Below are 12,215 nucleotides of genomic sequence, written 5' to 3' on the forward strand. Positions count from 1 at the left end.
ATGAGCGGGTCGCCGAATACTTGTTCGTGCAACACATCACCCCTCATGCGGCCACAGGGAGGAGTCCTGCTGAACTGCTTATGGGCCGCCGCCTCAGGTCACCGCTCGACCGGCTACACCCAGACTTTGCCGTGGCTGAACCCCCAGGCTGTGCCAACGCACCACGGTCATTTGTCCCAGGAAACCAGGTCTTTGCCCGGAACTATGTGGGGGACATCCCTTGGGTGCCAGCCACAGTAGTGGGAGTCACTGGACCTCGCTCATACCAGGTGGCACTCGAAGACGGACGCTTGTGGCGACGGCACATAGACCAGCTTAGACGCAGGGTTGGGGACTTGGACACTACCGAGGTGCCCCCAACTGCGCTTGCAGCTCCAGAAGAGACACGTACAGATGGCGAGGCCCCACTTACACCTCCCTCGCAAACTGCCAGCGTGGAGCCGAACCAAGCCGTTTCAGAACAGACTCAGACCACTCCACTTGCGGAGGCTCCACCCACAGCAGCGGATCCAGGGGAGTTGGTTCCAACGCCACCTAGGGTCGCACCACAGCCTCAGCGAGAACTGTGTGGCCCTCCGGACTTGGCTACCAGTCCCCGGCGGTCTGGCAGAGTTTCCAAGCGCCCAACTTATTTAAAGGACTATGTTGTTGGACAGGTATCACTGTTGGTCTAAGTATGGGAAATGTAACCGATATGCTTTTGTGCCTAATTGAACCATTACGCGTAGTGCTGTATATAAGGAAACCATTACGATTGTAACTAACGCCTTATCTCGGTGGGGAGGGGTGTTATGTAGTGTAGTTTCACCCTGGGCCAACAGGGGGATGCTGTATATAGTTTTCACTCAGGTCTGTAGATAGTTTTCACTCAGGTCCGCGGCAGTTATTTTAGGCGGGAACTCTGAGCTGTGGTGGTTACAATGTTGACAGCCGGCTGCCTATAAATACAGGCCGGCTGAGCTGTTTGCAGTCAGTTCTATTTCAGCTTACCAGAATAAAAGAGCTACTTGAAGAAATCGCTGTGCCGGCTGCTATGTCAACCCACGACTTAACAGTTCCTTTGGCATTGTTGTAAATAAAAATATGCCCTTTTCCCTTATGGGGTATCCAAGAGCCCATATAGAGTCCTTACATAGGTTCCCTATTGGTAGGAGAAAATAACAGAGGCCAACCAGAGAATATTGAGAAGCAAAGCAGCTAGTAAGCTTGATCTTTATTGATCTGTTGCAACAGGGTACCCCCCTCACACGCAGGAGAGGAAGAGGACCCAGAACAATGGCCTGCAAGGCCTTATAAAGACTTTTGAAATTCCCCTTCTCTAGATCAGGACCACCCCCAGAAACATTATGCATACATCACAGAAGGGGTGTAACCTAAGACCACCCCTCAGATACATCCCACCTACATCACAGAAATTTAAATGTTGTTTTTCTCTTCTCCTTGTTTATCTCCTGTCTAGCAGGTTACTTGATTGGATTTTCTGGGGAGCCTGGCCATTCTTTTGTAATGCTAAAATACTTATTTCCTGGGCCAGGTCACAGGCTCACACCTTATTCAAACACAGATTAAAGGAAGAGACAATGGGGAGGCTTTTCCATTTTTAACCTTGCAGAGAAAGGATTTGGTCAGTTTAGGAATCAAAATGGTTCCAGGTCTGCCTTCCTGTACTGATCCATGTATGTGGAGTTATGAACATTACTATATATCTAAAACCATAAAATTCCTATCACAATTTCCCCCCTTTGGGGCTAGAATTTTTCTTAAAAATTTTTGCCCCACAAATAATAACATCGTATGTTGTAAATGGATGTCTTTGTATGAATATATCATAACACATGTTGCGTTTTGCTACTAAATTACCCGTGGCATTCTAACACTTTGGGAGAGACCATTTACTCGATAGTGTTCTATGCTTTACACCTAGCAGGAAGGTAAGGTCCACTAATGACTGAAAAGTGCAGTTTGCTTCCCCCCCGCCATTTTTGTGTTCTCAGGTGTCAAGGTAGCTCTTCTGTGGTCTCACACTGACATAGTGCTACAGCAACACATCTTGTCTGTTGAATCCCCTCAGGGCTTTCATTTAACCATGTCGCCTGGCATTCACCATAGCTGGCACAGGTTTTGGGCATCTCGTGAGGGAGAGGTCTTCGCCTTGGCCTTTAGCTATGGGATTTTATTATAGGCTGTGGTCTTGGGCTCATGAGAAGTTGCTCACTTGCACTTAAAGGACCAAAAAGCTAATTGCAGCCTGGATACACTTGCCCAATTCAAACTGAGTCCAATTTGAATTTATCTTGCCCCATGGTTCTCAAGTCTTCAAACCAATCTGTTAAAAGAAAACCATTCTTAACAAGGGCAGTTGTCCAAATAAGTCAATTTAAGTCTATAAGGAATCATTCCTGCTAAACCAAAGCATATCCACCTTCATGTACCTGGTGTTTTATGGATCCAGAAGTTTGTCATTGGCAAAAAGAGGTTTAACACATATTAAAATGGATAGGGAAAGTTGGCAGAGTGCCAGGTGGAACAATGTGGTTATAAATTGATCTAAACATTGGACTACACAATAGTGTGAGCTATTAGAAAGTATAAAATGCATGAGAATTCTCCATTGGTGTGTAAGCAATAAGACATTAAATATAAAAACAGTTACGCACAATAAATTGCCCCCCTTTGTGGAAATCACACTGTCAGACACATTTCAACATTCTTACATAATAACACATAATACAAAAAAATAATAATTAAATATCTGTTACATATCTTGACACAATTGTGATCTTTTACGTATGTATCTTTTGAATCCTGGAGCACAGTCTTAAGGTTCAAGTGAAAAAATGTCCTTGCAATTCAACTCCTCCCCCCTTTGTCAGGTCCACTCCCCCCCCCCCCCGGCAGTCTATATCCTTTGAAAGAGATAGCTGTGGGCACTTTGAAAACTCTGGCGTTGCAGGTCTTGTGATGGCGAAGGGGTTGTTGCTGCTTTTCATCACTGTACATCTGTAGAAGTGATATCCTGTAAGGGGGCAGGGTTTTGGGGAGACTTAAAAACACAGTTAGACAAGAAGGATGTCCTCCAGTTTCCATGGGAAGCTGCAAATAATAACAAATCTTAGCATATTAAGCATTTTATTTATTTCAATATTATTATCACATTTCCACATAATTACTGTTATTATCTGCTAAGTTTGTTTGCTTCCTTCACTTAATTTTTGTTGTTGTTGTTCTTTTCATATTATCAAATAAAAAAAATTACTCCACATGTAGAGAAAGAGAACTGTAAAAATACAAGAAAGGTTAAAAAATAAAAGGAAAGCAAAAAATTAGATTACCAGTTAGATGAAAACAAACTTGACACAAAAACATCAGATTCAGAAAAGACCTATTATTAAATATATTATCAAAACCACGCAGATTACTACTAGACTGAAAAAAAATACAAAGGTTAAAAAATACAAAAGAAAGCAAAAAATTAGATTACCAGTTAGATGAAAACAGACTTGACACAAAGACATTAGATTCAGAAAATAACTATTATTAAATAGTACAAAGATATTATCAAAACCACACATATTACTACTGGACTGGAAAAAAAATGGGAAAACAATGGGGAAAATTTAAAATTCACCATGTGCTATCCAATAAAAGAACTTCATGAGACTGACTTTCAACATGTGATGAACATGTCCCCAAAGTAAAACACAAACACACAAAATGAGCTATGAGGAACCAAAAATAAATAAATGCTAAGACACACAATTAATAAGTAACCTGAAGTAATCTGTTTTGGCATTCTAACATCCCAAATGAAAATAAAAGTGTTTCTTGATGTGACATCAGCTGTAATGTTAATAGCGGAATACTGGGAAATGAGTTAATACCAATAAAAATGAATGGCAATTTTAAAGTTGTGCAGGTACCTTGCACTAGCCAAAATGACAGAATTAGTAAGAAATGCTCAGGCCAAAGGTAAACAAGTACCATTCCACAAACAATGTTTGGTTGTGCTTCGATTAACTTCATAGACATCATGGAGAAACTGATTAAATAAATGAAAACAGATTATTTGTAACTTTAAAAAAAAAATGTCAAAGACACAAAGAGATAGAGGTCACTAATACAGCAGGGATTCAGACTTGTTTCACAGAACAGAAAGAAAGTTGCTGTTTGGCTTTTAGGGAAGAAAGACAAAAGAGAAACAAATGCAATTACTTTTTATAGAGTATTTAAATCACTGTTTGCATCCCCTCATTATCATTTGTGCTGTGGGAGAAAAGAAAGGACACTCTGTTAAAAGGGAAAATTATTTCATGTGAGAGGTCTGTCAGGAAGTGCTGTTCCTAAAATGCATAGGCATATACACACACACACACCAAAAAAAAACAAAAACAAAAACAAAAACTTATAAAATTTAAATTCCATTGGGAGGCGAACCTTTTGTTAGCCCCTGGGGCAAGACATTAAGGGTGATTTCCCTCAATGGTTCCAAATTTTACATAAGGAAATTTGTATAGGTTTCAGGCTCTCCAAACCTTCTCTCTCCCCCCTCCTTTCTCTCTCTCTCTCTTTTGTAAGCTGATCTAGCCTCTGTGCATGTGCAGAGTTCATGCCTCAGCAAACCTTTTATACAATTGAAAATGTTGCATCTTTTGGCTCAATTAGAATAAGGAAGGGAAAGGTAAGGAGTAGATTTTAAAAATAGGGTTAGATTTTAAAACAAAAAAGAGAAACTCAGCAATTCAAGTATTCACCATTCAGCCCAAGCAAACTGAGACTGCTTCCTTTATGTACAGGAAAGGGCTATCATTATTGGTCATTTTATCTGGTCATTCGCGGAACAATCAACCGCTCTCTTATTTATGAGTAAAAATGGCCAGGTAAGGAGTGGTTTTTTAAAATAGGGTTAGATTTTAAAACAAAAAAGAGAAACTCAGCAATTCAAGTATTCACCATTCAGCCCAAGCTTCCTTTATGTACAGGAAAGGGCTAATATCCCTCTGGCCATTCGCGGAACAATCAACCGCTCTCTTATTTATGAGTAAAAATGGCCAGAGCGTTAGAATTCATAGGATTTTTTAACATTCTCAGTCATTTCAGCCTTACCATTTGCAGACAAAAAATTATTATTATTATTATTAATATTATTATTTTCTGCGCCTTAATTTACAGGAATGGCCAAGGCTAATTGTACTTGATTATTCATTTGTATGTGCTTAAACTTTGAATTGACTTTTAAGTTTGATTAAAAAAAAATAGTAGACAAAATGATAAATACTGTAATCACTCAAATGCTTGATATTACCAGTTGTGCTTCAAAACATCATGGCTTTTACCTCTCACCTTTTAAAACTAAAAAGCAAAGCTAGGCTGAATTTCAACTCCATTACCACACCAGAATTTAAGAATTACCCTCCAATGCTTGCAGACACATGGTCTTCCACACAGCCACAAATTGGGAGAGTTGAAAGGGACCCTGGGGTCATCTAGTCCAACCCTAAAATACAGGGTTCATAGCAAGATTTGTACTACCAGAAACACACACATTCACCTCTCACCTTTAAAAACAAAGAGCAATCTGGGCTGGATTTCAACTCATCAGCCACAAATTGGGAAAGTTGAAAGGGACCTGGGGTCATCTAGTCCAACCCTAAAATACAGGGTTCATAGCAAGATTTGTACTACCAGAAACACACACATACTTATGTACACAGACACAACTGGGGAAGAGATCACAAGCCATGCGCCTATCACAAACCATGCGCCTATCATGTACTAAGGAAAAAGAAAATAAAAGTACCCAACCCTTTTAGCAGATCTTGAAGCTAGTTTGAGTGAGAGTTTACTTCCTTAGACTAAAGAGTGCAAATTCCTATAGAAATTATCTTTAAAAGAAGATTGAAGTTAACATTTTTCCTAAGATAGGGAGAGGATCTTTTATAAAGCAAAGTTTAAACAGCCATAGATTTGATTTAAAAGGAATACAAGAGTGAACAATTTTTCCTGAACTTGCAGAGGAATAGTAAGCCTAATCTATGCCCCCCCCCTTTGCAGTTTCCTTTAAAGGAAGCTTACTCGGGAGTAAATTTACCTGGCACAGAATAAGAAGGAGAAGGGGAAAAAACCCTGAAAGAGACAGAATGAAACAAGGGGGGGCATTTTCTAAGAAAAGAGGCCAGGACGTCTTATAGAGACTGATACCAGGAGCCTTACAATAACTCTTCTGTCCAACCAGATCAAAGTTAAAACTGGACTCAGATATTTTTCTTAGAAGGAACACCATACTTTCATAGGCATATGCTTAATGAAATACATACACTGCATTTTAGCTTGAGAGAGCAGTTGGCTCAACTAGGCTTTTGCAGCAGAAACATTAGGTTAACTTAGACTGGAACACAGGTGTACTTGCAAACTCAAAAGTTACAACAAAACATTTACCATTAGACTTAAATCGCCCTCCTCACTTAAACTAGAGGAAGGAGGTGGGGTAATTCCCCTTTCAGAACACAAGTAGCACGTATACAGGATTTTACCACTTGGGAGGAAAACTCTTTTAGAGCCTCTCTCAAATAACAAACATTTGCACACTCCATTCTCCATTTTGTCTTGCTTTAAGATTGATAAGGCTCAACATGGCTTCCTTAGATTTAGAATTTGGAGCAAGCTTGCATTTTTATTTTAGATGGCACATTTAAGATAAGCAGCTGCTGGATGTTACCTAAGTACAATTTAAACACAGGAAAAACGTTTCTTAAACACAAATTGAAGGGGACTGTCAGAGTCCAGGCAGGAAGTAAGCACCAACTGGGCTTCTTTCCCATCAGGAGTCTGTGGGTTCATTTCTTTTGATTGAGGTGCACCCATTTTCAATTAAAAGGGTTTTGGACCTGGGCAAAACTCCGAAGGGTCCGGAAAAGGGGAAGGGTTTTGGACCTGGGCAAAACTCCGAAGGGTCCGGAAAAGGGGAAACCTGGACAAAAAAACTTGGGGATACCTGGACAAATCTCCGATGGGAAAAACCTGGGGATCAGAGGGGAAAACTTGGGGAAACCTGGACAAATCTCCGAGGGGAAAAACCTGGGGATCCAAGGGGAAAACTTGGGGATACCTGGACAAATCTCCGAGGGGAAAACTTGGGGATCCAAGGGAAAAAACTTGGGGATACCTGGACAATCTCCGAGGGGAAAAACCTGGGGATACCTCACTTAATCTCTATTCTACAACTCACAGCAACCTCCCTGCCTTTTACAATCTAACTCAGAGTCCCTACTGAACGCTTGCACACTTGCAATGCCAGATTGAGACTCTGGAATATGAAAGATGGAAAGGAATTCAGCGCCCTTGCGTTCTCTGTTCACAGGTCATTTCTAACAAAGATCGCCATGGCAGAGGTGCGGCTGCGCTGGAAGTTAGTTTTCAGTGCAGAAGAAATTGCACAACCTTTCTGGGCAAAACTCCGAAGGAATAGGTTGGCATAAAGAATTAAGTGGAAGAAATCACACACAACCCTTGCCTGGGCATACTCCGAAGGGCTAAGGCTGGTGTTGAGATCGAGGGGACAGAAAGGAGTAGAAGGCAATTTTTTCAAGAGTTAAAGTGAGGAAAGAAGTAAGGATTTGAGAAGTATAGGTTTGCTGTGGTTTGCAGAATCCCACCCCACTACCCATTTTTCCTACTCATACTCACTTCGCAAGCGCTGTCCTGGTGATTCTGGGATCTCTTGACTGGTTGTTTAAGGCCGGCCTGATCAAGCTTTGCTTCCCCTGGTTAGCCTCGCTGAACTCCAAGTTATTGCCAGACCCTGGGACCGATGGAAGACTGGTTATTCCTCCTGGCAAACTGCCTGGTGCGCGCTGGATAACCAGTCCTTCCTCGCTTCCAGAATCCGGGTAACCAAAAGTCCCTTCGTGCGTGGTCACCATCTGTTGTAAATAAAAATATGCCCTTTTCCCTTATGGGGTATCCAAGAGCCCATATAGAGTCCTTACATAGGTTCCCTATTGGTAGGAGAAAATAACAGAGGCCAACCAGAGAATATTGAGAAGCAAAGCAGCTAGTAAGCTTGATCTTTATTGATCTGTTGCAACAGGGTACCCCCCTCACACGCAGGAGAGGAAGAGGACCCAGAACAATGGCCTGCAAGGCCTTATAAAGACTTTTGAAATTCCCCTTCTCTAGATCAGGACCACCCCCAGAAACATTATGCATACATCACAGAAGGGGTGTAACCTAAGACCACCCCTCAGATACATCCCACCTACATCACAGAAATTTAAATGTTGTTTTTCTCTTCTCCTTGTTTATCTCCTGTCTAGCAGGTTACTTGATTGGATTTTCTGGGGAGCCTGGCCATTCTTTTGTAATGCTAAAATACTTATTTCCTGGGCCAGGTCACAGGCTCACACCTTATTCAAACACAGATTAAAGGAAGAGACAATGGGGAGGCTTTTCCATTTTTAACCTTGCAGAGAAAGGATTTGGTCAGTTTAGGAATCAAAATGGTTCCAGGTCTGCCTTCCTGTACTGATCCATGTATGTGGAGTTATGAACATTACTATATATCTAAAACCATAAAATTCCTATCACAGCATCATATATGTTGAAGTGCAGCAATGTTTCAAAAACTCTAAAATCCATGATTTTGAATAGCATGTAGAGTTTAGGCTTTCATGGTGAGGGTTATTAAAATGATCTATTTGCAATAGTTTTTTTCCAATTTATATAGCGGATCAAGACTGTAATTCTGGTCCAAATTGCATATACAGTGGTACCTTGGTTTAAGAACAGCTTACTTTATTAACAACTTGGATTAAGAACGCTGCAAACCCGGAAGTAGGTATTTTGGTTTGTGAAATTTGCCTTGGAAGCAGAACATGTTCCACTTCCTGTTGAGTCTGCTCCATTTGTAAATTGAGTCCTCCGCTGCTATGGGAAAGCATGCTTTGGTTTAAGAACGAACTTCCAGAACGGATTAAGTTTGTAAACCAAGGTACCACTGTACTTGAGTTCTATTCATTTTGATGAGATTTTAAACTTTGTTGCCATTAAACTATATGCTGCATATTTATCATATTCAGGTATACGGGTATCAGGTTTTCTAAATGAAGAAGAAAGGAAATATCAACAAAAGAGCATTGTTAATTTCCTAGAACCTGGAAAACATATCAGTACTACCGGGCTCTTTCCTAGGAAATCGGAAGAGGAAATTTTTCCAAATGCTTCTCAGAAGGAGAGTTTTTTCAATAAAAAGCGAGCTACAAGACAGCAAACTAATCAAGCAGCTTCTTTAAACATGTCTCCAAACAAGCAGAACCTACAAGATATGAAGTCATTAGTGAAGTCAGTTGAACCAGCAGAGAATAATGGTGAACATCAGATCTTCATTTGTCCTGTTTGCTTTGAAGAACATCAAGATAGCACGTTAGAGGCATTTAACAGGCATATTGACAGGTGCCTTAGTGGAACGTTGGAAGAAGATATTACAGATAACAGCAAATCATGGGAGAATACAACTGAGTTGTCTGTAAACATGGAAAAGAAAGAATGTCAGAAAGATAAAACAAGTAAGCCACAGATTGAAGTACAGTCAGCAGATATAGTTGATAATGCTACAAACAGAAGCACAGACGTTTTTCGTAAGCTGCAAGATGATGAGCACAGTAGGGAGAGTGAATGTAGCCTTTCTAGTAACTTTGGATTTGATACATGTGCAAAACAGGATTTTTCCTCTAATGTCTTATCTGTGGAAAAAGAAGAATATTTTGAAGAGCGCAGTTCTTCGGAAATTAAGTTGCCGTGTTTTCCTGATGCTACTGAAAACAAGGTTTTAGTTTGCCCAGTCTGCAATTTAGAACAAAAAAACACAGACCTTGCTCTGTTTAACAGGCATGTGGATGTTTGTTTGAACAAAGGAATTATCAAGCAGTTGACAGAAGAGTCAAAAAGCCTCGGTGAGTATTCTGTTTATCACTCATTTTTTGAACACATTAGTACCGTAAATATGGTGCAGCAAACTAATTCACATAAGTGTTTGCAAAGGAGTTGGCCATGTCCTGTTTTATGAAGAAATGGGCTTATTTTTCTTCAGAAAAAAATAAAAGTTGCTTCGTGAACTCTGATGAACTTAGGATATATAAAGATATAAAATAAATTACGCCAGGTTATTGATTTGCCCATGTTCTCTGGAAGTTATATGATACATCAATCCTACCTTGGGTGAGGACCACCTAGAATGGGAAGTTTGCTTCCCATTCATTATGAATAACCCTTAAGACTACCTAGTATGGTAGTTCCCCTCCCCAATCTCTGGGTTCCCACTTACCATACAAACCTCCTGCAGAATCTATTATTGTTTTCAATTAAAACATTGTGAATGTTCCTCATTTTTCTTCAGGAATCTTGGACAGAGGACAGAATAGTACAAATTACACAGTAGGAACAAAACGGTAAGCTCTGTGTAAACATTTCTTAGAGTATTTAGAACAGGGGTGGGGACCGTTTTTGATGCCACTGACCAAATCCTTATCAGGTTTGGCTTCATAGACCAAATTTGACAGGTGAACTGAGATGTTCACCTGCCAATCACATTACATCTCTATGGTGCCACATGCTTGACTGGTGGGTTGTCAAAAACTCTTGCACAACTTTGCAAGTCTCCCCACTCTCTCCCTTTAAACTCCTGAACTCAGAGGTTTAAAGGGGGAGCATGGCGAGACTTTAATTAATTTAATTGTATGTATTTAATGGTATGTGTTTTTCTTTCATTTCAGGTCTGGAACAGTGGTTCCCCAATCAACATCTAAAAAAGCCAAGTCAAATAATTCTAAGTGTACTATAGAAAGTTTTTTCAAATGAATACTATTTATTTTAAGGACATTTTCATCACTGTTAAAGTACAATACTTTAGATATGAAGTACATTGCTCAGGATTATGCAGGCTTAACATTTGTGTAACAATTTTATAGACACTTTTACACTATTCAGATCACTATTTTATTATCAACTATACAATAACACTTCATATTTTGACTTCTTTAAGTCATTTTCATAGCTCTTTGATAGAAAAGAAAAAATGAAGGATTGAGCTTTCAGTTGGTAATGAACAGATACGCTTCATAAATCAAACCTTGTTAAATTTGGGCTGATGATGATTGGAGCAGTAATACCAAGATTTAAGACTTGGTTCACTTTCTGTTGTGATATATAAAAAGTTTATTGCAGGAAGTGATGAAGTTGTAGTATATTTAGCACCCTACATTCAAACACTTGAAGTATCAACTACACACACCAAAATCCTAACTCCTATTAATTTAAACAGGAGATCTGCTTTCTCCCCGTAGGCAGTCAGAACTTCATGTACCATCTAGACTAGACTAAATTATCTTAATACTAACTCTGTACCTTGGATATGGGGCAACTACTATGCCTCATTTGAATGAGAAGAAAAAGATTTTTAAAACTTGTTTATGGTTATCAATATCCAAGAGCCCTTGGACAGACCAACTGTACTGTTGGAACATTTTCTGTTCTGTGGCTTTGTAGAAACTGTTTTCAGTGCAATTGTCCAAAAGGCTCTGCCTTCCCGAATTAATGATTAAGAAGGCAATGCACTTAGTGAAGTCAACTCGACTATTTCAGCAAGACTAGAGCAGTGTAACAGTTTCACTGTAATAAAAACAGGGTAGGAAGTTGTATAATCAAATAAATCCAGCTGTGTGTCTAATTCTCCAATAATTGATCTCATAAAGATATGATAAATGATATTTAGCTCTTAAGTGAAGGAATTTTACCAATCAAATATTAAAGATTATGAAGAGAAATGTTAATTTCATTTGTTTACATTTTCCAAACATTGTAAATGGTATATATATTTGTGTTTATATAAATTATCAAATGTTTTAAAATAATTTTATACATAGTATATTCACAATGTAATATATCTTTCAAAATAAATCTAATATACAATATATTTTCCAAAACAATTTGGTCAGACTTCTGTCAAGTTTATCATAAAGTTGCTACTCTCAGTGTAACGCAAAATAAAGTGGCTTTGTAAAATGTATGTTCATTATTACTTTTAACTTCTCTGCTTTAGCAGTAACAAGACTGGTCTCAGCTTCTCCAGTTCTACATATCCAACCTGTGCCTTAATCTTAATAGCTCAGTCCTGTGGAATAGATTTGGTCATTTTGATGCAAACTGCTGTGAAATTGCCATCC

The 12,215-nt window shown here is 39.4% G+C and overlaps 1 protein-coding gene across 3 annotated transcripts in view; it reads left to right on the forward strand.

Annotated features, from left to right (window-relative positions):
* The window catches only part of POLK (DNA polymerase kappa), a 43,052-nt gene extending 30,998 nt beyond the window's left edge, over positions 1-12,054 (forward strand). For all 3 annotated transcript variants that reach the window (XM_083465247.1, XM_083465245.1, XM_083465246.1), the window contains exons 13-15: positions 9,075-9,947; positions 10,391-10,442; positions 10,767-12,054. In XM_083465247.1, coding sequence (XP_083321373.1) covers positions 9,075-9,947; positions 10,391-10,442; positions 10,767-10,851 — 1,010 coding nt within the window. In that variant the 3' untranslated portion in view covers positions 10,852-12,054. The remainder of the gene's footprint in view (positions 1-9,074; positions 9,948-10,390; positions 10,443-10,766) is intronic.
* The last annotated feature ends 161 nt before the right edge of the window (positions 12,055-12,215 follow it).

This window comes from Podarcis liolepis (genome assembly GCF_965112155.1).
Source record: "Podarcis liolepis genome assembly, chromosome: 11".
Taxonomy (NCBI): domain Eukaryota; kingdom Metazoa; phylum Chordata; class Lepidosauria; order Squamata; family Lacertidae; genus Podarcis; species Podarcis liolepis.